The sequence below is a fragment of the Acyrthosiphon pisum genome, chromosome A2 (assembly GCF_005508785.2).
Source record: "Acyrthosiphon pisum isolate AL4f chromosome A2, pea_aphid_22Mar2018_4r6ur, whole genome shotgun sequence".
In the NCBI taxonomy this organism is placed as follows: Eukaryota; Metazoa; Arthropoda; class Insecta; order Hemiptera; family Aphididae; genus Acyrthosiphon; species Acyrthosiphon pisum.
The window spans coordinates 100,653,844-100,681,169 of NC_042495.1; the positions used below are offsets into that span (position 1 = coordinate 100,653,844).

The 27,326-nt window shown below is 29.0% G+C and overlaps 2 protein-coding genes across 11 annotated transcripts in view; both read right to left on the reverse strand.

The window, feature by feature from the left end:
* Positions 1-13,132, reverse strand: part of LOC100167148 — a 19,060-nt gene extending 5,928 nt beyond the window's left edge. The window contains exons 1-14 of one of the 6 annotated variants that reach the window (XM_008186799.3): positions 12,562-13,132; positions 12,437-12,502; positions 10,380-10,437; positions 9,514-9,659; positions 9,054-9,230; positions 8,812-8,990; positions 8,564-8,731; positions 7,477-7,633; positions 5,684-5,856; positions 5,233-5,446; positions 4,912-5,124; positions 4,496-4,663; positions 4,302-4,435; positions 4,063-4,230 (exon numbers count right to left, since the gene is read on the reverse strand). In XM_008186799.3, the coding sequence (XP_008185021.1) occupies positions 4,063-4,230; positions 4,302-4,435; positions 4,496-4,663; positions 4,912-5,124; positions 5,233-5,446; positions 5,684-5,856; positions 7,477-7,633; positions 8,564-8,731; positions 8,812-8,990; positions 9,054-9,230; positions 9,514-9,659; positions 10,380-10,437; positions 12,437-12,482 (2,001 nt within the window). In that variant the 5' untranslated portion in view covers positions 12,483-12,502; positions 12,562-13,132. Of the gene's footprint in view, positions 1-64; positions 110-1,891; positions 2,101-4,062; positions 4,231-4,301; positions 4,436-4,495; positions 4,664-4,911; positions 5,125-5,232; positions 5,447-5,683; positions 5,857-7,476; positions 7,634-8,563; positions 8,732-8,811; positions 8,991-9,053; positions 9,231-9,513; positions 9,660-10,375; positions 10,438-12,436 lie in introns of those variants that run through there. The other 5 variants (XM_008186800.3, XM_029489196.1, XM_016806028.2 and 2 more) reach the window with 5 other exon arrangements.
* A 130-nt stretch (positions 13,133-13,262) lies between these two features.
* Positions 13,263-22,004, reverse strand: LOC100165116 (GATA zinc finger domain-containing protein 14). Of its 5 annotated transcripts, none has more exons than XM_008186804.2 (10): positions 21,886-22,004; positions 21,290-21,576; positions 20,833-20,911; positions 19,181-19,325; positions 17,234-17,399; positions 16,873-17,134; positions 16,521-16,639; positions 16,315-16,446; positions 15,601-15,735; positions 13,263-14,471 (listed from the first exon to the last, which is right to left on the reverse strand). In XM_008186804.2, exons 2-10 carry the CDS (start codon positions 21,512-21,514, stop codon positions 14,247-14,249), a joined length of 1,488 nt encoding a protein of 495 aa, XP_008185026.1. In that variant the 5' UTR covers positions 21,515-21,576; positions 21,886-22,004; the 3' UTR covers positions 13,263-14,246. The 5 variants fall into 5 exon arrangements, with proteins under 5 accessions (XP_008185026.1, XP_001944857.2, XP_008185025.1 ...); XM_001944822.4 differs by having other exon boundaries at positions 19,181-19,370; XM_008186803.2 differs by having other exon boundaries at positions 21,284-21,576.
* Between the last annotated feature and the right edge of the window lie 5,322 nt (positions 22,005-27,326).

The following is a 27,326-nucleotide window of genomic DNA, read 5'->3' on the forward strand; positions in this document are numbered from 1 at the left end:
TCGTAATGCATATTATGATATACGACGTAGAGTGGTGACTGGTGTAGCACGTGTCACGTGCGTAGGTAATTCGCAGAAACTATCGGTTATCGTTATCACATGCCACGGTCTGCGATAGATTCATAGAATTAATACTATACATTGTTACCTAATCCTAATGGCTAATTTACAATTACTATGGTAGTATGGTATACGCTTATCTTATTACTATTTGTATTGCTCATCGGCATCGGCACTCGACGTTCGTTCCACGGAAATTTTAGTTTGTTATTTATAACTTTGGTTAATTATATGGAAATAACAGGATTAAAACGGGACAATCTTCTGAAAACGGGATAAAAAGCGTCCCGTTCGATGTTTCCTGGGACAACGGGACATAATGATCAAAAAAGGGACAATCCCATTTTAAACGGGACGTATGGTCACCCTAGTCTACCCGGTAGGGTAGGCATTGGCGCCCCCTTGTCATTAGCTGGCAGTTGTTGAACTAATTTTGGGCTGCAAGCCCTCAAACATGATTCATGTTATTCTAAATAAAATGTAACCATGATTCGTGGCTCGTACTAAAACGTAAATAATTATAGTGTATCTGCAGTATCCCACTATTTCTTATTTATGTATATTATAAATTAATTATTCTATAACCTCTAATCGATTTTCGTACCATACAATAATATCATATCACGAAATCAAAATTTAGCACCATCCATTATAGCAGCGTTTTTAAACTTTTTATCCATGGAACCCTGTTTGATGTCCACTTGATAAGTGTAAAACATACTAGTATATGTAAATAATATATATAATACATAGAAAAGCGAATTATAAATGGTATTTACAAGTGAAGAACATAATATAAAAAAATGGGGTACAGTCAATTGGTCGTATGAAATTAGTCGTGGTAAAATTGGTCGTCTGAAATTTTTCGTTGGGTAAATTAGTCGTTTTCAAAATAATATTTTTTCGTATTTTTTCTTAAATTAATATGTAATAAAATGTGTAAAAATAATTATAATTTATAAAAAATAATATGTGTATAATTAATATAATATGTGTGAAAATAATTATAAGTTATGAGCTATCCCAGATATATTCATCAAATGTTCTATTATTATAAATTTCCAAATGTTATAGTGAATATATAGCATTTAATATGGATAAAAAAAACCATTATGTCATCTTTCTACCGAATTATTGCTTTTTGGAAGGTTATATTCATCAGCATCAAAATCCAAAATTGTAATTGAAAATTTGGGATTTTTCCTTTTCCCGTTCCTGTCCATTTTACCACTACACGTTTCTTCAAAACAGGGACTGGAACCTTTATGATTTTATCGGTTTGTGTTTAGGTTTCGGTTTTTAAAAATATCGAATTTCGGTTTCGGTTAATACCGGTTTTAACCCTTAATATTTGACTTTTTTTTTATTTATATCAATAAAGTACTATATAAAAAAATGAACATAATATTAATAACCTCTTTTTAGTGACAGGTATTTGAAATTAAGTATAACTATTTCAGAATTTAGGTAATATTATATAAAAATTAATTATTATAAAATAATGAATTAAAATAAATAAATAAATTTTAGTAAGGTAACAATTATAATTTATAATTTATATGACAACTTACTCTGAATTCTGAATCACGTATAAATGTCCAAATTGCTATTATTTTCAGAAATTCTACATCAGCTATTGCGAACGGCAATCCTATAATAATATTAATATCGATTACATGGAAATTAGAATTTGGATTTTTGGTATTTCTTCGATGATAATTCTGTTGTACTTGTACATATAATAATATTCTTATTTCTTAGCGTTGATAAACTTTTATAGGTCTACAATTCTATAATTATTTCTTATTACTAATAATTAGTTATTACCTACTTACAGCATAGATAAAATATCTATTGGATTTTGGAACCGAAAAAAACTGAAAAAACCGTAAAAACTTCTGCATCAAAATATAGGATTCGGTTTCGGTTTCGGTTCCTAAAAAAATATATTTAAGGGATCCGGTCCGGTCTCGGTCCCAAGATTTTCAAAAGGTTTCGGTCCAAAACTGGTCAATTTCGGTACCTACGGTTCAGTCCCTGCTTCAACATATTCAAGTTAGTATTTTGGTTACATAACTTAAAATGGAATGTTCATCTGAATGTAATTTGGCATTACATTTTTTTAAAATTTTTCAATATAATATATTCATATAGATTTTTTATCATTTTTCTTTCAAAACGATATAAAAAACAATCACGAATGAGAATATCTTTTCTTCTTTCACTTTTAATAAAATCTAGGCATATTATAATTATTATTTTTTTTTTTTTTATTAACTTAACTATATTGTCCATTTGTACCTATATAACGTTTTTAAACCAGTATTAACGTTTCGCTACGAAAATATACCACGACTGATTTACCAAACGATCAACATACAAAACCACCAATTTCAGACGACCAATTTTACCGTGACCAATTGTAAACGACAAATTGGCGCAGACTCAACCTAAGACTTGAAGAGTTACATGCCCAAAGCTTAGGAGGAAATGTACTGTCTTCTGAAGTATAATGTTCCGTATATTGTATCCGTACATTCAGCGCAATTATCGATTATAACTTAACTTTATCGGTGAGATTATGGTATATGTTAAATTTAGAATATGGAGTTTCCTCCACTTTTAACTGAAATGCATTTTTTTTATATATATGTTATTATACAGTGGTAACCAAAATGTTTTAGATTCTGAGTGGAACGATGAATGTATTGATTTTACAATGATGTGTGTTTTTTATTTTTTTTAAATTGTTTTTTGTGTCTGTCATCACCTTTTAGGACAGTAAAAGTCAAAAGTGCTTGGATTTTCTTCAACAGTACCTTTTCTGATAGGAAAGTGAATCTAGTTGGTATTTTGGGGGGTCAAATGTAAAAATTTAGTAGTTTTCAAAAGCGCCGTGAAAAACAAAAGAAAAATTAAGGAAAAACAGGAATTTTTACGCAAAATCTGTTTTCGAGAAAATCAATTTTGGTTTTTGATACAACTCTAAAACAAATGACTGTAGGTACATAAAATGTTGACTGAATGTTCATATTAGCATTTTCTACATACCATAACGTTTATCAAATATTTTGATTTATTTTGAGCTGTTTACGGACATTTTCAGTTTCCATTTTATTTAGTTTTTTTTCTATAAATATCAATAAAATTTTATTTGTTGGTTAAAAAAGCTTGAAAATTTAATAGAAGGTTCTTATTATATTGTTTTAAAGGCAGATGAAAAAAATTAAAAATCTATAGTCACAATTTTTTTTATAAGCATCTTAAGTTCAAATACTGACAAAAATACGTAAAAATGACGAAACTTTGCAAATTATTTTTAGTTAGAAGTTCATGAAAAATTTTCTTTTTAAATCTAAGATTTGAAAATGTAACACAAGATTCCTCATACGTTTGTCTACCTTTTTTTAAAAAAAAATGTCTACAAGCAAGTCAAATTAAATTTTTATGAGCGTTCGAAATTCATATTTTTACAACATTTGATATCACTCGATTTCTCACATATCGATTTTGTTGTAATTAAAAAACAATTGACTGTAGATACTTGAAAATGTCAATAAATGTTTATATTAATATTTTATATATACGATAAAATTTTGAAAATAATTTGACTATTTTTGAGCTGTTTACGGACATTGTCAGTTATCAATTTTTTTAGTTTTTTTTCTATAAATTTAGATTTTGTCAAAAACTAAAAATTCCCATTTTTTCTTAATTATTATTTTGGTTTTCCAAGCATTTTTGAAAACTATTAGAAATTTTAAATTTTTATCTCCCAAAAGTATCAACTAAATTCATATTCCCATCAAACAAGATACTGAAATTGAAAATCGAAGCGTTATCTCGACAACTAAACGTGTACACAGGCACAAAATACACATACTTCAGCAGAAAATCTGACGATATTTGCTCTTTATGTACAAATGGATAATAATGGATAAATACATTAATTAACTGTAATTAAATCACAATTTTATTATTTAAAGAATACTACAAACCAACCTTTCCTTGATCTCCATTGACTTCATTGTATTTACTATTCCAATCGATACAAACTGGTGAAACACCATTACTAAAAGAAACTTCGTTTTGTAACACTATAATAGCTATATCTTCAGCATGAAACCCAGTAGATCCATAATAACCTTCTTTCAGGTGAATCATTTCCACCTGTAAAATTTTTTTAATTTATATCATATCATACCAATTATTTTTAGACTTTTGAATTATTAATAACTTACATTTATTATTTGAGCAAATTCATTGTCAATTATTGTAAAATTTCTATTATATTTTCCTACACCAATTTTGTATAGACCATCCGTTATTGATATATTCTTAGATAACATACCTTTTTTCCAAAAACAATGAGCCGCTGAAAATAATATGTATTTAGTTTCCATTCTTTTTTAAATACATTGTACAAAGGTTTTACCAGAAATGATTAAATTTTGAGAAATAATTGATCCTCCACATATCATGTCATAATTATAATCTGTTTTATTTAATTGATATATTCCAACATTCCATGGTGCCGTTCCAACAAGTGCTTTATCACCATTGTCGATCAATGCGTGGTTTTTGACATACACTCTACCGCAATCTAATATAATATTTGAATATAAATATAATATATGGTAATAATTACTAAGTACTTATGGAATAAACATAATAATGACAATTTAAAAATGTAAATTAAATGGTTGTGTATAAACTTTGATCTTCCTTAATAACAAAGTAGGTATTACGAAATAGTATTTATATAGGTAGGTACAGTAAAAGTTATGTAAATGACTAATATATATACATATAAATTAGAGACTTATGTTTATACGATAAAAATAAAATTACATGGATGGCATCTATACAGTTGTTTATTCCACAGTCCATTAGACTGACAAAGCAATTCAAGTGTAATCTCTTGTTCATTCGGTGCAGTAAATGTTGGCTTGCATGATGCTGTTGCTATTGTATCGGGTATCGATAAATTTGAGCAATTAGCATACTTACCATTATGACTACATTTAATATCTAAACTATCTGATATTAGAGGTGGACACATTTCTATAAAATTAAATGAATTATAATCAATTATAACCATACTTTATACTTGTATATTATATCAATAATTAAGTAACTATTGCGACATTCGAATGACTATACAAAACTTACTGAAACATAATTTCTCAGTATTCGACAGCCATTTTCCTTTTCCCTGACAAAATCTAATACCTATAGGATAAGCCATATGATATCCAAGTTCACACTTCTCAATAATAGTACGGTGATGATTAATTAATGTCCCATGAGATAAAATTTCATTAGAACCTTCATAAGAATATAGAACTCCTTCGACAATTGGCAAAACGCATGAATTCTCAATGAACTGTCAAACCATAATATTATTGAATTATTATTATTATTATTATTATTATTATTATTATCATTATTATTATTAAATATTATTTAATTTTTTTAATTAGTGTTGCTAAAAATTTATATTCTTTATAAAGTAGGTATTCAAGTTTTGAAGCTGAAGAGTTGATTTAAAAACCAAGCCAATTCAATATAGGTATTAACAATTAAAATTGATAGGTACTAATAAACAAATATATTTACACACATGTTTGTTTAAGATTCCACGAATCCATTGAACATAATATTTAAGGTCTGTAAAACCTGAAAATATACCGTCTTTGGGATCATCCATGAAAGTCAATACCCCGGTTAAAAAATAAGAATTTGAGTGTAAAAAACTTATGCCTGCTCCTGTATTATCATAACCTGCTCCTTGTTCTGAAAAAAAAAGCTATTCTTTTATGTATAAGACACAAAATAGTCATATTTATATTGTTATGTAATGGGTTTATGGGTGTAGGGAACACGGGGCAAGACGAGGCATCCAATGTTTAAAGCGTTGTAGTATCTTGATTTTTCTAAAAATTCTTAATTATGCACCATTTATAAGTCAAACTTCCTTAGTTTTATAATTGTTCAGATTAAAATATTTAAAAAATATTATAGAAATCAAAAAGATTATGCAAAAAAAACGGGATTTGTCCCACCTTACCCACAGCATAGGATAAGATGAGACAGATAAATGTCCAATAGATATATTTTTTCAAATATAGGAACATACGAAAGATTTTATCTATAAGAATTTTACAAAAAAAAACGCATTAATATTAATAGGATGTCAGCACACTATATTTTGTTTTCTCTCTCAGGCCCACGCACAACACAGACAAAACGTATATACGCAGAATTATTTTTTCTATGTTTTTAAGTTATCTTAGAGTAAAATCACACAAAACAAAAAAGATGGAGAATAATATTTTTGAGGGAATGTCATATCGATTTGTCTAAATATTGTCTCAAAACAATTTAAACATAATTTAAATGTACAACTTTTTTTTTGTTTATTTTGAAAGTCGAATACAAAGTCATATAACAATAAAATATAAAATCAATATGTCATTCCCTCAAAATAATATTCTTTATCTTTTTTGTAAAGTATGATTTTACTCTAAGATAACTTAAAAACATAGAAAAAATGATTCTGCGTTCACATGTTTTATTTTATAGCCAGACTTTGGTAATACTCTAACAAAACCCTACATGACTTGTCTCATTTTGTCCCAGATAGTCCCGTTTTTTTCGCATAATCTTTTTCATTTCTATAATATTTAATCAAATTTAATAATAATACATTTAATACTAAACTACAAAAATGTATAATTAATATATTAGAATAGTATTCTTTAAGAATTTATAAATTGTTCTTGCCTTAAAATAGCGTAGAACTTTAAACAAAATAAATCATTTTGAGACGAAAATAAAAAAAAAAAACTGCCATATTAATCAGTTATCATAAAATTATTACCAACAATTTTCTAACTTCCCTAAATAAAATATTCCAAAAAGGAAATATTTTTTGTTTATTTTATTTATTTATAAATTATTGACGCTATTCGACTTTTTAAACATTTTAGTGTGTTTAATAACATCACGAAGAATGTAACAGTAAAAATATTTAAGCTTAATATCCATAAAAGTGTAACGTAGGGACAACCCAACCACCAATTAAAACACGCCATTCAAAAACGTACTATAATAGTTATAATAATTATAATGGCTTGGGAATCAAACAAACTATACCAAGCATACTACAGCAGAGTGATACCTAATTACCCGCTTTTTTAAGATTTTTCCAATTATCAAGAGCATTTTTAAAATATTTTACTTTTAACCCCCAAAGTACCAACAACATACAATCAACTATCAAAAAGCTCCATCATAGTTGAATTTGAAGCATTTTTACTGCTCTAAAATGTGTAAAGAAGAATAAAAATAAAACACGAATCAATGTAAAATTAATACTATCATCGTTACGATCAGAATCTAAATTTGTATTACCCAATGTATAAGTTGTACAAAACTTATCAAAATACACAAGTTGTTGATTTTTGGTTGAAATTTTTTTTCGACATTTACTAGGTTCGATGAATGGAAGAAATCTTTCTAATAAAACAGGATTTTGTGTCTCATTTTCTTCTTTTCTCCAAACGGAAATCTGTAAGAGTATGAAACAATTTTATGTATTTAATGTCATACTTTAATGAGTATAAATAGTTGTATAAATTACATGTATGTATACAACTATTACAATACAATTCAATTTTAAATGATAAAAAATAAATATATAGGTACATAATATATGATAGTATATGTATATAATTAAGAATTATAATAAAGGCATAATATTAATATATCATTTTATTTATATGTTGGTAAGTAATGTAATTCTATTAGATACCTAGTTCAATAAAGTCTGACTAATTAATGTTTTTAATTTTGGAAAAGAATCGAATTTGAAATAAGAATAGTGTATGGTGATTTTAGGAACGTTTTTTATTCTGGGCACAAATGTAATTCTTAGGACTTAAATAATATTAATTATTATACTTAAAGAACTCAAACGATGTATAAATTAAGGATGTGCAAAAAGGTATAATGTAGCCCATTTTGTTCTCATCGATGGCTAAGAAGCCAAAAGTTGTATGTCCTGCAATTTTTCTCAAGATCGTTTTATAAGTCTATTGGGTTAATGTGGGTCGTCTTTTTGATTCGGTAAAACATTATGAGTCACTATCATAATGAAAACAATATTACAACGGAAAATTGTTAATAATGCAGAGCTTGATATAAAAGTAGTTTTAAGTGAGTATTTTTAAATTTGTACCTACGTTCTTCGTTACAAAGTTGTGACGTAAAGTAACTTAGAGGGGCTCAATTAACACAATTTCTTATAAACAGTTCGTTCTCGGAATTTAGTCTTAGTTAATTAAATTTAAGCTATCACCAAAATGTATTAGTTTGTTTGATAACATAACCATAACCTCATACCACTTTGTATAAATTAAACTAGACAACTAATCTCAAAATCTATTTTTTGTATTCAATAAAACTACAAAAAAAAAGGTATATAGTAGAATAAATTTACCTTTCCTATATCTCCATTGTGTACCTTATATTTACCAATCCAATCGATACAAACAGGTGCAACATCATTGCTAAACGAAATTTTGTTTTCTAACACAATAACAGCTATATTCTCACCATAAAACCCGTCTTCTCCATTATAAACTTCGTTCACGTAAATTGTATCCACCTTTATAATTGTTTTAATTCAGATTTTACATATCATACAAATTATTTGTAGACTTTGAATTAATAATAATATTAACCTACTTTTATTATTTGAGTCATTAATTGATTATCATTGTCGATTATTTTTTCAGTCAATAATTGATTATTATTAACAATTGTAGTACTTCTATCATATTTTCCGATGGCAATTCTGAATCGACCTTTTTTTACTGATATTTTATGAGATAAAAATCCTGTTTCATTAGAAAAACATTGAGCCACTAAAATGTAATTCGATTATTTGTCATTCTTTCTTAAGTACCTACAATGTACAAGGATTTTACCAGAAATTACTACATTTGGAGCAATAATTGATCCTTCGCAAAATTGGTAACCAGCTAAAGGATATGTTGATATTCTTGTATAATAATATATTCCAACACTCCAAGGTACTTCTTTAATAAGTCCTTTTTTATCATCGTCGATCAATACAGAGTTTTTGTCAACTGGTCTACCACAACCTAAAAAAATATTAGATACATTCGAAGTAATATTTAAGCTCTATATTTATTGTTATGTGTAACTCTGGCATCTCATTTTTTTACACATAAAAAAAAATTATATTAAATGTCATATTATATACTTCTTTCCAAATAAGAACGTACCAGGCGTGCGACTGGTTCCCGACCAGCTGCGCACATCTCCCACATAAAGGCATAGGTAGTGACCGATGGAAGGGGGAAAAAGTGCGCAAAACCGGTGTGTTCTTATTTGGAAAGAAAGTATAGCAATATTATTTTTTACCTGTGGTCATATTTGTTCCATATTCGTATAGAGCACACAACTCGTTGGTCTCGTCTAAACCATCTGAACAATCCTTACGCCCATCACAAACCCACGACCATTCGATACACAGTCCATTTGTACAATAAAACTTATCATCCGTGTTCCTAAAGTTTTATTCAAAAGTGCAACAAAATATTATTTAATATTAATAATACATTTATAAGAAAATATGAAAGGTAATGTCTGGGGCCCGGAAATACCTATTATTATTTGTATTGAAGCTTACCAATTGCGCTTAAAATTACCTTTTCATATACCTATAGCCCCAAGGCCCCACCCACCACTATTTAAATCACTTATAACTGCAAGCCTGGGCATAATCAAGTTAAACAGTTAAAGTTAAGTTAATTTTAACTCTTTAACTTTACTTAACTTTTTTTAAATGTTATATTCATTAACTTAATTTTTCACTTAATCAATTTTTATTGATATAAACATAATAAATAACGAGTTTTAATCAAATCCAAGTTACGATATATAAATAATTAAATAATAATATCTAAATATAATAAAATTATTATTGATGATACATATTTCATACACATTTACTTTTTATTATTTTAAAACATATTACTGGCTATTTGTTTATTAAAAATAAATAAATAAATAACTTAACTTACCTAAGCTAATAAGTTAATTGTAAGTTTTCATAAATCTTTAACTTGACGGAGTTAAAAAAAAAAATTATGATCACTATTAATTTTAAACTTTTTAAAATGTTTTCTATCAACTTAACTTAATTCAATTAAAAATTATCATTAACTTGCCCAGGCTTGCTTATAAGTTATAATAAAATTGTATTTATTTATACTACAATCACCAACACTGAGCAAGATACAGCTTGTCGTCTTTTGAGTTTTCTATCACACAAAATGCCGGATCCTGAAATAATGATTTTTCATGCATTAAATACGTAAACAATATTCAGTTAATTCAGCCTTTTCAGTTTGAATTCAAAAGTATGATATTATTGTTATAATCTTATATAATATCACTAGCTGTCCCGCCCGGCGTAACCCGTGCAAAAGATTAATTTTTTTAAACCTTTATATAGAAACGCGCCTCATATTATGCACCTTCGAACGATGTCAAAGAGCCCAACCTTCCTTTGGGTGATAAAATGTAAATAATTAAAAACAACTGTGTTTGCACTGCACTACTGATTCGTGCACATGCACCATGAAGATTAGAGATAAGGAGACCAAACTCCTATAGCCGCCCGTTCATAAAGTGGGCCGACAAAAGTCACAAGGTTATTCCGCCACCAGGAGCACGTTGTTCGATAGCAGTGCTACGTTTTACAGCATGTAGCATGTAGTATAATAGGGATTATGTACATTTTTCGAATTAAACTTAATTTATTATTCCTTACGAATACTTATGATCTGGATCAGATCTAAAATATATATACAGAAGTAGGGGGATCTCGATTAAAATTAGTTTCAATAATAAAAAACAAATATATATTATGATAGTTAGCTATTAAACACATTGTTGACAGTAATTTGCAAAAAAATAAAACATAACTGGGCATTAACGAGTTAAAAATTAAAATTAAGTTAAAACGTTAAGTTAATTTTAATTAAGTTAATCAACTCATTACTTTTTTTTCAAATTAACTTTTAACTTAATAAGTTACTTTTTTTTCGAGATTAACATGTTAACTTCAAGTTAATTATATTTCAAAAAATATCTAAATTAAGTTAATTTTCGTCCGAAGAATAACGCAAATTTTTTAATGTGATTTTACTTTGATGTATTATTTTAAATTTACCCAGTAACTTTCTGGGACGTAAGGAAAAACTATCTAATAAGCCATATAATATGACTGGAATTTTTTCTTTTTGCAAATTAGAAAATTTTAACTTTACACTAAGTTTGTGAACGACCCCAAAAAATAAATCAATCACTAGATCAAATTTTAGACAAAGGACATTCTGAAAAAATTGAATTTGCATTTTATATTCATAGGTATAGCTCTATGGCATCTTGCTAAAAGCTCTGTATTCTAAATAACATATGTAACAAATAATTAAATAGGAAAATTATTATTCATAAAGCATAAATAAGGTTAAGATATTTTGTTTTTTTACTTTGGGTGCTCTGAATAAACTTTTATTTTTTAATTCAATTGTTTTTTGTTATTTGACATCTATATCATAACCAGTATTACAACCTGGTATAAAATAACACTTAACCATTTTTTACAACGTTATCAGTCAAATTGTTGTGGGAAAGAGAGGTCCACCAGTACTATTTTGTGCAGCAGACTCTTATAATATACCTAGATATCGTGCGTTCGTGCATAATATGTGCGATGGCGTAATTTCAGTTAATGATAGAGAGTGGAGAGAACACACGTTTTGACACATGCACACACATATTTTTGTAAATTAAAAATAAAATAAAATCTTAGAAATAACTAAAACAGGATTTGTATATTAGTAGATTTAATTTAAATTAATCAGTTCGAAAATTATTGGAATCAAAATTAATAGACAGATATTTGTTTTCAAAAAATTACTGGTACCTACAAAGGTAATAATATATTGTAATATTCGATTCATTTACAACTGATTCTTCCTACAACCCACCAACCCATCAACTCTCCCAGCCCTTGTACTTATTGTAAAAAAAACACATTTACAGATTGTATAAAAAATGTTGTAACAAAAAAAATAAAACAAATAGGTATTCTATTCAAAACTCTTTACTTTTGATAGATACATTAACTAAATTTTTTGGGTGTATTTAATATTTAAATAATATATAATAATTTATTATAATGAATATATAAAATATACTAATATAATGTCATAAAAGCATGATTTTCTATTTATTACTATAATAGATACCTATTGTTAACATTGGTATTACTTACCGAAAACTAAACATGAATATATTATCCAGGAATACGTCACTTTCATTTCCAATTTGTGAGCTGAATCTAAAGCAAATATATTTCAAAATATAAGCAATAATACACTAAACAATATCTTACCGCACTTTTTCTAACGTGTAGGTATAGCCAAATATACTGTGATAATATTATAATATAACTATGTTAAACACTGACAATATTTGTACTAACACAACTTTATAATACTATACAGGAGACAATATTAATCGGGTCGTCTATAATCCATACCATACTATATCGTGATACTGGTATACCATCGATGTTAATATTATTATGCCCCTCCTACCAGCTATTTGCGATCACATTGTTGACCGAAGGACAAGCTACGTAGATAGGTGGTAGAAATGATAAAAAAATATTTTCTAACTCGTTTTAAAATTGATGATATATAGATAGATTCTTAGGTTTACTAAACACATTATACACAACAACTATTTAAATTTAAATTTAAAAGTATAGGAATAATTTATTATATACCAGTTCATCCGTGAGCAGTACTGCGTACAATTACGTAGAAGCGTGATAAATGATATGGTATGTCCATGAAGATGTGAAAAAATTTATTTTTTGTATGTAAGAACAGAACTTGGTGTATACTACGTTTAAAGTTAAAATTCCCCAAAGAAAAGGAATTTTTAATGTATAGTACTTCGTGGTATACAATGTTAAAAGTCAAAATACAGTCATTTCCTGCTTAATTTTCAACCCCCTGTAATTAAATATACTCAATATAGTCAATACATTTTACCGGCAAAAAAAATGTTTCAAACAATAATTGAAATGCCTATTTTGTTTCAATTATTTTAATACAATAGGTATAATATAATATTATTATGATGTATTCAGTTCCACAAGCGTTAAATGTGCTTATTAGTTTATGATACATTACAATACATTTCACATAATATTGTATAAATAAACATATAGATACATAATACCTACCATATCATATAAAAAAATTGTATCGTGTATAATATTTAATTTAGAAGGTATTAACTACTTGTTAAGAATACCCATTTTACTAAAATGTAAATAGACAGTTTTCGTAAAAAAAATGTTGTTAGAAAAAAGGTATAAAATAAAAAAGAAAAACCGCGATCTTATAATATGACTAGGAATGAAGTAACAATAATAGACGCACATGACTTACATATAGTTCTATTGGCTACAAAAATGTTTGTCCAAAAGAAGGTTTAAAACACCGTTTTGTGTAAAATAGCTAAGAACTCTTCAAATATATTGTACAAATTATAACGACACGGCTGATTTCTAGAACAATAACATAATAATTATAATATTATTAACAAACGCGTAAATTTGTTCGAATGCCTGCAATCAAAATATGTAAAGTAGATATTGTACCTAGTTCCGACTTCGTGAATTATTTGAATTGAGCTAAATAATTTAGGCACTTACCTATTTAATTTTTCGTTAAAACTTCACCAAAATATTTAATCGAATATTATTATGTTATAGTTACTTTTATTACTATAAAGTAGCATTGACATTATATTTAATCATGAACAAGGTGAGTGTATTTCGTAAAAATAATATTATTAATTCGATTAAATAATTCAGTTTGTAAAATATATATGATATAGATAGATATAATAATATGTAATGTATAAAATGTAAAATTATATACCAAATACACGAAATAATATACAAAATGTTTTCCCAGAACTATCACAATTATTATTATACTTAGGTATAATATTATTGTTCAAATAATATCAACCGTGTGGTCTCGATGGTAAACAAAAATAAGACACTAAATGTTCGTTTTCGAGTTGTAGTAGTGTAACGTGGAAGGTGACAGGACCCATTGCGACGCTCTCAGTTCGATCAGACGGAGAAGGGTCTTTTTCACGGACGCCGAACAGTCCCGGGTCAGCATCACGTCCCTGATGGACACGTACAGTTGTTTCAACGTGTCCGGGACCTCTTGTTCCAAGTCTCGTCCAATGCCGTCCACGATGTTGAATAGACATTCGACCTGAACAACATATTTTCTTATATTAACGGACATCCTGACCTGAAGACAGTACTACGTAACACGTGCAAGGGCCAAAGGTGCGGGGAGGAGCATTAATTTGGTTTTAAAGCTGAAACCAAGTTCAAAAGTCAATTTTATTCAAACTTTTTAACTCAACTAGTCTGTTGATTTCTTAATTAACTAATGATAACTTAATAACTTAACAAGTTAAAAGATGCATTATAAAAACTTAACTATTTCCAATTAGCTTGAAAAATAATACGCTAAGTTAAAATCATGCTCATACACGTCATCTATTATCATCTATTGTTTTGTTCAATCACTATGTAGGTAGTATATCAGATTATTTTAAACTCATAGAAAAATATAAATATGCCTATATGCCTATTAATACATATGCATTGGTTTAATAATTTAGTCAAAACAAATGTCTAACTAGCTAAACCCCAACAATTGCTAATGTGAAATAAATATGAATAGTGCAGGATGCATTTTTAACAAAATATTAAGTTAAAATTTGAAGAAAAAAAATAGTGACTTACACAATATCTATATGCATGGGTGGCCCAGATGATAATTTTAAAAAATGAATGAATATCTTTTTAACTCTTTAAACTTTTACAGTTAAATATAGTGGTTTGTTACCATGTTAGATTATATAATTTAACCATTTTTTAAATAATATAGTTTTTAGGGTTCCGTACGGTAAAACAGTAAAACCCTATTACTAAGGCTCCGCTGTCCATCCGTCTGTCACCAGGCTGTATCTCATGAACCATGAAAGTTAGAAAGTTGAAATTTTCACAGATTATGTATTTCTGTTGCCGCTATAACAACAAATACTAAAAATCATAGAATATATAATATAAGCAGTGTGGCCAACATGTTTATGGCTGATGATGGTACGGAACTCATCGAACGCAAGTCCGACTCGCACTTGGCCGGTTTTTATATAATATTATAATCATTTTTTACAAAGTTGTTATTCTATTGAATGAAATGACATTATATTATTATTATATTTTTATATTGTTATCATGAAATACCTATTATTATTCATATATCATGCGGTGTTAATATTATTCGGTTAATTACATTTTCAAAATTCTTATCATGTAGGTTTTATTACTTCTTCAATCGTGTTCTTCTCCTTGCTGGGCGTTAAACAGTGTTCGCAAATTTTAAACAATAACATTAGCAGAGCTTGTTTACGAGAGTATACCTCTTTCTCCATTCTATTTGATAACACTTTATTCAGTTTCATCTGTAAACACATTAAAGCACAAAGCAGAATAGTTATTATATGGAAACAAACAATAAGTCAAAGTATACTATATAGCATGTCTATTTCTATAATATATAATGTTTTCTATTTATATGTGAAAACAGCTTAATATAGGGGGACGGAGTGGCCGAACGGACTAAGGCGTCGCCGTTTCGAACCTCGGTCACGGGCGGCACTTCTCCTCGGGCAGTCATGGTGTCTGGAGAGAGAGGCCGCCATTCCCCGACCGGGCATGGCAGATACGGTAGCCCACTTGAAAATTCTGCCAAATGCAAAAACGTGTTCCTCCGACCGTTCCCTACCGTCCCGAAAACCTTACAGTACCATCCTACATCTAATGGCCTCAGTTGCCGGGCTTAAGACCAATAAAAAAATTTAAAAAATAAAAATAATATATAAAATACAATAATATTTCACTATTTAGATAATACGCGATTGCAACATAAAAGTGTATAGAATAAAAATAAATTGTTATTTTTTTATCATATTATTTTGATAATAAATTATTATGATTAATATTAATAATATATTTTTGAAACGTTATAGTTATTTACTCACTCCTTTGTACATTTGCAGTACGAATGTTGCGTACGAAGAAAATCTGGGTGGTTGTAAGAGTTTCTCTCGTTTTACGAACCACAATTGGATGGTGTTGATGATCATATTCACGTAAGTGTCTCTTGTATCTCTCTATACATTATTAAATTCTTAAAATTAATAAAAATTGTTAATACTTATCAGGACGATGTTTTAAAAAAAATTACCTCAATTATGTAGAGGGATAAATTAACCGAAGGCTTCATAGCATCTTGGTTGCTAACCACGTGCTCAATTATTTTCAATGCCAAGAGCATTAAATCTTTTGTTGGCGAGTTTTTTGTATCTAGAATAGGAAATACAATTTATAATATTTTCACGTTCAGCGTCTAAACTTGCTTATTTTAGACCAAGCAGTTAGTAGACTCTCGTAGTTTCAAGGAATAGTAATAATTATTATTTTTAAGTATTTAAAAATATAAGAAACATCTTAAGATCGAGTTTTTATACTTTACGCGTTTTACATTGTAAACTGTAAAGAGATTAAATAGGTTTAAGTGTTTAACTGCTAATGTATACCTTTTACTATGCGTTTGGCCATATCGTTTATGTCTTCAGGAAAACAGTTTAAGTCTTTTACGCAAAATTCATTAGCTTGACATTTCCACGACGTACGTGTTTCATCTGAAGTATTATGGTAGTATTTGCTGTCTGGACCGTTATAGGTTTTTGATCTTCTAAGACCGAAGTCATCCTTTGAATCCACCACGCATTTATTTGGTTGGTCGTTCATTATAGGTTTCGATTTCGGTTTAGGGTCTTTGAATTGCACTTTTGGCCCCTAAAATTATTGTTGTTTAATTATTTACACACGTCATCGTTCTAGTTTTTACTACTAACAAAATGTCTACAGTAGTACAAAAGTTATTAAGAATATTACCTGAGTATCTTTTTGTTGTATATACTTCATCTGATGAAAATTATTCTTATATGCAAAATTATTCTTGTAATCATAACTTTTCTTTGGACTATTAGGTTTGATATCGCCGTTTGTATAGAATGTCCTCGATCTTGACAATGCCGTCCCGGCGCTGTGTCGAATCCCTCTGAAACGATTATCACAATATTGTATTTTAAAGTATTTAATTATTATTAAACTTTCTGAGTAGTTATATCCATTACAGTCCCGTCGAATATTATATTATTTCTAATATGTAGACAGTGAATAAGTATGTGTGTACACTTTATAAAATGTATACGACGGATTTTATTAGGTCAATGACGACAGATGCCAATTTCAATTAATGAACATGGTAGTCTACACAGTACAGATACACCGTTGTCAAAAGGAATGAATAAATCTTAAATTGTCATCTATTAATTATAGAGATAAGATAAGTATTTTACATTCTGAGTGGACATGATGAATGTGAATGTATTGATTTTACAATGATGTGTGTTTTTTTTTTCTGTCATCGACTTTTGGGGCAGTAAAAATTGTTCTATTTTTAACTTTAGGGGAGCGTTTTTGGTAGAAAATTGAATCTAGGTGGTACTTTAAGTGGTTAAAAGAAAAAATATTACCAGTTCTATTCGAAATAACCAGGACATACAGAAAAAAACCATATCATGCTACTCAATATTTTTTCTCCAGAAGGAAAATCTACGAATTATCAATATGTTTTTGTTAATAAGTAACCATGATAACGAAAAACTTAAGAAAAATCGATTAGGACCATTTAATCCAACCCAAAAACATGAAAATCAGGAATTTCCAAACAAAATCATTAACCTATTCAACTAAATCGTTATTGTTTTTTGGTGTAACTCAAAAATTAATAAGCTTAGATACTTTACATGTTCACCAAATATGTTTTTTATCATTATCTATACATGATAACATTTTCAACTCACTTTGAGCTATTTATAGATATTTTAAATTTTCCATGAGTCAAATAACTCACAAATGTTGAAATGTAATAAAGTTTCCTCATAATTTTTTACTATAGAAATTTAAAAGATACAAGGGCACTATATTTTTTTATAAGCATTTAATGTTCAAATGTTGTCAACATTTTTGAAAATCACGAATATTTGTAAATATATTTTTGGTATAAAATATATAAAATTTTCAATTTTTTAAGTCAAAGATTAAAAAATGTAAAACGAGATTTCTCATAACTAGTTCATACTATAAGCAAAATATCACTGATAATTTTAAGATTATGTCGGTATGCCAATAATTGCCAATAAAATATTTTTTGCAAAAATAAATTCAACCTACCTATATTATCATTATAATTGCAATATTAATATAAAATATAAAATATCTTAAGCTGACATACCGTCGCCACTCAGAATCATTTTTCTTAATATATATTATTGAATTCCAATTTAACACATCCATAACAGTAACTCATTAGGCACGTACTGTACAGCTGATGGCTACTTATTTGTTCATCTTATTTTTATAATGTACCTACCTAATGCACCTACTACCAATTGTGTGGATGATGGACAGATAATAATATATATTATTATTATTATAATGAATATTTCCGACAATATTGTTACACCCTGTATAGTTTGAAAAAATGTAAATATTTTTAATGTGTAGAAAAAATTAAGGTGTATAAAAGTATCATAGAGTACCTATGGTATTTTCACTTATCAACTCTTTTCAGAACAGATACATTTGAACGGAAATCAAACTATATATTATTAAGAAAATAAATTTACAATTTATTCATAAATTCTTATTATATTTGTATTTTAAAGATATGTCAATTTAATTCATTATTATCGTTCGCTTTATTATATTTTGTACAAAGCTACCTTATAGATTCAAAATGTATCTGGCGATTAAGATCAGTACAAAAAAACTCACTCTGGTTTTACGCCATTCGCTATGGACTGAGGAGCGGTATTGGAACGTTCTAAGGAGAACTCTTTGGCGTGCACGTTCAGCTTACTGCTGTCCTCAGATGTGTCTGATGCATCTTGGATGTTTTTTGATTTCTGCGGACCGTTGGCTACATATACATTATCACTGTTATTATTTATGTCACCTCGAACACCTACGTCATGCCAAATTCACGCCGTTAATAAAATGGACTTCATGCTGAACACCCAAACACACTAGGTAAGTAGCGGATATTATGGTCCTAAATACCAATTATATTAACTATAGTATAATATACGAGAATACCTACAATCAAAACATATTATTTTGTTACTTATTAATATAGATATCATTTTGTTTAATGCTTGAATTTAAATCAATTTTATTTCGGCTGCATTACGGTGAACGTTCTTGCTTAAATAATTGACAAAACAAAGTTCTATAGTAATTTTTAAAGTGTACAGCGATATTAAAAATATACGTTTTATATTATATATTATCAGCTATGGTGTTCATTTTCGGTTAACAGTTGTTTGTAATAAACATGTCTTTTTTTGTTTATCTAAAATGTGCGAACACGTTAGTCTAAAATGTGTGATAAAGCACGCGTGCCAAATGAATTAGGTATTTCCATGGACCGAAAGTAACATTCATAACGGGGCTGAACTTTTAAATAATACAATAATATCTCATTAATTAGTTTTGCTAGTGATTGCGTACCCGAATTAATTTAAAATGAGAACTATACAATTTGTGTTTAAAACCCGTGTTGCTAATTACTTATTTATGTACATTATCGAATTTGGCGAACCAATCGATATCTCTATAAGTTAAAATATTTTTAAAAAAAGTGAAGATAACAATTTCCAAAACTCCTTAACAAATGACACAACTGAAAATAGATTTTATTACCTAATATCTTACAGACCAATATAAGTAGGTAATTGGTTATATCTACTATTTAAGAAATACAAAAAAAATACATAACTGAATGTCTGAATACCAAACTTGTGAAATGTAATATTAATATCGAATTTTCTATATTGGTATGAAACGCCTATCAATAATTCCAAAAAATTATTAACAGTACCAAATAACTTATATTCCTATATGGACTCATAGGTCATATTATACTCATATTATTTATACAAGGTGTTTAACTTTAAAATAATCACTCTGTATATAATATGGTTTCAATTGTTGTATAATAAGTTTATGCGAGTAGGTGGATACAATAATTAATACCTACTTCTGCACTGTATAATGTGTGTGTAAAATAAAAAGTACCTACATTTAGCGAGTGGGATTTAAACAGAACAAAAGTATTATAGAATGGTGCTTAACGCATCATGTAATGTTGAAGCAAACACCACGAGGAAACCGTTCCAATTAGGCGGATCAATTTGTTAGTCATAACAATAATAATAATAATATGGTAAAACAAAATACAAATTGAATGTGTCACACCATGGCACACAAATTAAAACTTTAAAACTAGTTTGTTAATTCATTAAAATCGTTTACAATGTACTAAATTTTAATATTGCAGTACGCGTGGTACGACGAACACAATATTGTTTATACATATTTTATATTATTTTATAGTATTATGTATGCAATAATACGTCTATACATACTCGGCGGACGATAGATCGCAAGCGTGGGATGTTTCTTTTGTCCTAAAACGCTGCTGTTACTCCTATTCAAATAGCCTCCCTGTAATAGCCAACAGAGGAAAGAAGAATTAAAAATAATATAAATAAATTATTGTTCGCACAAACATTAACAATATTATACAATTTGTTATGTTAACATCACAATATTCTGTACAGTGTGTTAGACCTGTATGGACCTATATGGCTATACATAATAATATTGCATACGAGATTAAACGAAATTCATTAACGAGGAGAAAATAATAATAGGTACTAATAATAATAATAATACACAGACATTGTTACGTATTATTATGTCCTCGAGTGAAGTAATGTCTTGTCAAACGTTTTAGGAGTCGTTTGCACGGAACACAATACAATTATTATGACGCGTATTGAAGTAGGTATAGCATTTAAGTAAAGGGATACGCACAGGTACCTCTTGCGTGTTGCTGTGATGAGCAGCGGACGGATTTTGCTGGCTGCAGTTGACGAAAAAGCTCCTCTGCCGGTTCAATTCGTTTTCCAATTGTTTTTTGGTTTTCGGGTTCGACGGGTTACCCGCTGTAACCCGTTTGTACTTCCGAAAATTATTATTTCCGCCGCCGCTGCCGCCACCGCCGCCGTTGTTATTGTTGTTACCCTGACCGTTATTGGTATTCATATTTCTTATCCTTCGCGCCTTCGTCCGACAACTACTTCTATGCGATGGTTTAACTGTCGTACCTGAATAGCAAAAGGTTTAAAAAGTAAAAAAAATATTGATGCGGTTATCGTCGCGCGCGATTGGTGTTCATAATGTTTTCCGCCGGTACGTAGGTATTTATCGTGAGAGAGACAAAGGGTCGTGATTCGTCGTGTGGGTATATAGCAATACAATAGGTACCTATAGTATTATGAGAAAAACATTAAAATCGCCCAAACGTCGCGCGCGAAAAATTCTCGTCAGAAATTGCGGACCTATAAATACTATAAAATATATCGTGTGAAAAATATAGGAAACTAAATGCATAATATAACATTATGAGTACGTACTGTGTGTAAAAAGTAGTCGCCGGACGACGAGGACGGACCGCGAAAAGCCGAGCGCCGAGCAACTGAGCTAACACGACTAGTCGTCGACATCGTCGTCGTCGTATAATAATATTAATACGTGCCAGTATACAGCGTATACCTACTTATTATATGATGTATATAATATATTTGTATTATGTACAGTAAAATAATATATATATATATATATTGTATATGTGTTAAGTACAAGTATATATATTAAACATATATAATATGTGTGTACCCGTACAGAGCAGTGTATACAGAGTGTTTGCGGCGGCGCACTGTCGACCGACGCGGTTAAAACCGAGTGCAGGGTGCACCTATGATGTTGCATTTTATGGCGATTCTTCGACGGTTTTGGCGTGATTTTCTTTTTTTGGTAATTTAAATTTCAGAAGAGGAGCAACATTTCGACACGAAATAAAAACAAAGCCCTGCAACAGCCATAATATTATTTATACCATAACGTCATGTGCATTTCGAGCGCTCTGTTGTCGCAGTGCTGCGCGCCGTGTGTAACAAGAGTAAAAACGTAAAAACATCACTTAACTCCGGTGCAGAGCACACGTCTATAAATAACTGCACGCGCGTCCGACGATTCATTCTGTATGCATTTCTTTTTTTTCGTACGAAACATATTTTTTATTCTATGTACTCGACTCGGCGCACGCGTGGCACATTGACGCAAACGTTTCGAGAACAAGACGAGTCGAATATTATTATTATGGTTATTATTATTATTATTTATTCGGAACGGAATAAGTATTGCGCTGGAGGAGTTGTTGTACCGTCGGACGGGTCGCGGGCGTACGTCTAAACGTCTTTTGAGAAAAATATTTTTGGACCGAGTGACTGCAGCTATACAACTCTGCAGCGTCTATACAGCGGACCTCCAAAGATTAACGATAGGTTAGGTGAACCTAATATTCCGACGTGAACGTAAATGGTTATAGTGAGGACGAGTCTCGATTTTGTTAATATGTCAACGGAGTTTTATGAGACGAATATAATTTCACTGGAATTGCGCACAGAAAATCTATTATGTATATATAAATTATACAAATAGGTATACCTACCGACAAACGGACATTTTTGATGAAATGCCAGCGATTGCAGCGGTTATAACCGAAATTGTCTCAGAACCACATTTTATAATTTATTGTATATTATTATGCATTTTCGATTTATCGTTGCTTTGAAAATATAGTAAGTATCGCAAAGCACCTCGACTGTCGACCTATAACGAGGTGAGATGGGCAAATAGCGAGTGCTCGACTCCCTCGGTGTTCAGTTAAGTATTATGATCCTACCTTCATAAAATGTCTCAAAATCTCAAATAGTTAGAAGACGATATTATAATAAATAATATTATAGAAATCCTTTGGGTTTGGAGCGAAATTGCGAGGAATGTACTAGAGTAAGTATACCTACATATATCTTAGTTTGACCATGAAAAAGTTCTTCGCCGGATAAGTTATTCACATCGTATACATTTAGGAAAACTGAAATTTGTAAACCGTTGCTTATAAGTGTAACTCAAAGTCTTTACTTAAGTCCTAAAACCACTTTATTGTTTTAAATGTATTAATTATGATGTAAAATCTGAATTCATCATGATAATCAAGCACATGTATACAGTATGCCTATCTATTTTACAAAAAATAAACACTTTCTATGTCTAATAATTATAATTATACATAATTTATGTAGTTTGTTTATGAGTTGTGTTTGTTTAGTTTTTATCTAAGTTGTATATTAATTTCGATTAATGAAGTCTCAAACTTATTTTACATATTATAATGATTATTTCTACATTTAGTAGTATATTCAAGATCATATAATATAATATATTAAAATACGATTTTGTTAATTTTAAGTAGGTACCTAGGTATGAGGCCAGCTATAATATAAACTCGTGTTGACGTGAAGCGGCCATTTTAATTTTATAAAAATATTATATTGTTGAATTGTTGTAGGACTTATAAATTTAAATAAATCGGAAAAATCATAGCAAATCAATGTAATTCTGATGTTTAAAATACTTATATATTAAAACTAATAAAATTGTAATTACCAGTATTAATAATAATTACCTATGTTAATTAGATTGTTTAAAAACCGTTAAGTATTTTATACATGTAGAACGTGTAGGTATATTTTTATTGAAATCTGTTAAAAACGGGAACAATGGTATTTTTGATAAGATTTGCTGTAGAAAAATTTATTTTTAATTTTTATTTATTTATTTCACACGGATTATGTCCAATTTATAATATCGTAATATTAATAACAGTAGGTACCCATAAATAGTGTAGGTAATACAATAATAGGTATATCCCGTATAACTGTATAAGTGTATAACATAGGTACAATAATAGCACAAGAGTTAAAATAACAGTTATGATAAATAATAATATATACAACTAACTGATTCCACGCACTTCGTTGCTCATAAAAAATAATAACTCTTAAAAAGTTATGATTTTTCAACTCCTTTTGGGTGTAATACTCGCTGCAGTATAAGTGCAACTCAGCTACCCTAGTAGGCAATGTGCGAAAATTCTATTTTATGAATGCTTTTACTTGATCTACCCGATTATCCAATGACAACCAATAATTTAATACTATTTCTACTAGTTGTTTCTCATATAGGCTATAACCAATATAGCAACCATTTATAAACAAACGTCTCCATCGTAAATTACAAAATCACTGTTTGAGCACCACCTCGGACTCATATTGATCGTATCGTGATGGTACATTAAAACTTATATGTATAGCCTTCCTCAATAAATAGATTATCCAACACAAAAATTATTTTTCATTCGAACCAGTAATTCCTTTATAATATTATAGTAGGTATAGATATAAACAAAGTTTCCATTTAGAATAATAATAATAATAGGTATAATGAGTTAACTAATATAAAGAGGAGCAACAACAGTTAATTTTAATTATACTATTGTAATAATATAATTTATTACAACAATTAATAAATACTATGAGATAAATAAGAATTTTAGCCCTAGTGGCTCAACAATAATAATAATAACAATATGTCTCTTATTAACTGGCCCATCAATGCAAAACTATACAATATAAATATTATGATTTATAGATAACATTATTTTTTTTCGTCCGGGAGTAGTCCCGAAAGCCTAGTTCGGACGCCTATTTGGCAGAATTTCTATTTGGGATGCATCCGTAGGTTTCTGCTGGTTGGGGGACCGTCTAGACAGTTGCCTGCTCAGAGACCGATGCCGTCCGTGGCCGAGATACGAACCGGTGACTGTGCACGATACAACCGACGCCGTAGTCCACCATATGACATTAAAACCAGCTGGGCTTGAAACCAATCGAAAGTTTTGGACTATTTACGTTCATTCAAAGTTTATTAACTTATTTCAATCGCTGGATCGTGGAAGTTAACTTCCCAAACTGTCCAAGGCTTATACCAGTTTAAACCCTGATTAAAAAAATAATTTATTAAATCAGTAATTCATTAATTGAAGAAAACTCAAGCAAAGTCTGCACGCAGTATTCTAACCAGAAATAGCAGCAGTTGTTTCCTAAAATCCGAATACATAAATTTTATACGTCACGTACACGACAAACAATATAATATAAATAGGTACCTACCTATTGGCTATTACAGATAAATACTATAATAGTAATCACACACTCATAATATTGCAGTGATTGCTGTAAAACATATAATAATAGCCAATAGGTACCTACCTAAATAATTGTTCGACTATTCGAGCCGAGTTAAAATAAATAATAAAACATTTTTAATAATAATAATTGTAGATGCCATATTATATACTATATAGCCTATATTATAATATAGGATTACAGAAGTAGTTATTACCTATATGAGCTATGCATACCGAGGTACGAGAGAGTTAAACATTTGAAATTTGTCTGAAAATGTGTATTTAGGTACCTACTCCCTATCACTGAGCGATGATCAAAACAAGACCAAGACCAAAACTTTCAAAATCTTGGTCTTGGTCTTGGTCTCGGTCTTGCGCAAGACTCTTGCAAGACTTGCTATTTTCACAATATATATATATAAAAAAAAAAAACTAAATACCTGTTATAGCTGTGTGTATAGCTGAAACTTAAGTCCAATATATTAAAATGTAGTATATTAATAATTCAAACATTAACATAAAACAAGTCAAACAATTTAATTTTTATTATACTCGTTTAAAACTTTGCATTTTAAATTATTCTTATATTATTTTACCTGTATATTTGTATTTAATGAATCAATTTACTAGCATAATTAAACTTCTAAGTTCTTATTAGATTTATAATAAATATCAATAGGTTATTAGTTATTAGTAATGACTGTTAGTAATAACTTATTACTAATTATTAATGATTGACCAATATAATGTTTATAAAAATTAAATCGTTGTTTTTTAATGTTCACTTTAACAAATCATAATATAAAATAAAAAATGTTTGGTTTGTTCCAAATATTAAATTCCTTAATAATTGTATTTGTTATAATTCTAATATTTATTATTTATAATTCAACTTTTATTCTTCTTTTATTCATCAGTGTCTAGTTACTGGTACCGTTGTAGTACTAAATGTTTAAGTTTCTTTTAATATAATATATTGGCAATAGACCATCATATCGATTTTGGGAAAGTAAAATAATTTTTCAGTAATTGCTAATTATAATATGAAACAACTACCTATGTTATTTTATAATATTAATTCCAATTATTTCTAATCTTTTTTTTTAATAATTCGCCATTTCCTCGAATACTGATCAAATTAATAACAATACAAATAATTTCTTATTGTGTCCATTAGTTAATGAAATCTAGATACACTAATATGTTTTAGGGGGAAAAAAAAAATTACAAGACTACAAGAGTCTTGCAGTGATGGTCTTGTTTTGGTCTAGGTCTTGTAGCTTCGGTATTGGTTTGGTATTGTTCTTGCAAGCCAAATCTTGGTCTTGGTCTTGCTAGACCATAATATCCTTACAATTAAAACATTTGATAGTAAATAGGTACTGTAATAATAAAACTAAAAACACAAAATCAATTCCGCTGAAATCAAAATATGTTATATGTTGAACAGGCGTTACAGCGCCGTAGCCAGGGGGTGAGCACTGGGGGCACGTGCCCCCCCGACATTTTTTTTAGCTTGTTTTATATTATATTATATGTTTGATAAAAATTAAAAGTAAAGGCTGTCGAAAGTGAATCATTTTGAAGGGGTTGGATTTAGGAAATATTGTACATCCATCGCGTTAATACTATATCTATGTGTGTAGTGACTGATCATTAGTGTATGTGCGAGCAGTTCCCCGAACGCTTTAAGTAATTTAAGATAAACGACGGCTAAGACTCTTGAACCCCAGTAAGGTACATACGCGCAGTCACATCACTATA

Excerpts from the sequence above, each read along its gene's own strand:
- LOC100165116 (XM_008186802.2), bottom strand. The coding sequence starts at position 21,514 with ATGAATACCAATAACGGTCAGGGTAACAACAATAACAACGGCGGCGGT. Across the intron at positions 17,135-17,233 it reads TACAACAAAAAGATACTCAG|GGGCCAAAAGTGCAATTCAA; the intron begins GTAATATTCTTA and ends CAATAATTTTAG. Across the intron at positions 16,640-16,872 it reads GGCCAAACGCATAGTAAAAG|ATACAAAAAACTCGCCAACA; the intron begins GTATACATTAGC and ends TTCCTATTCTAG.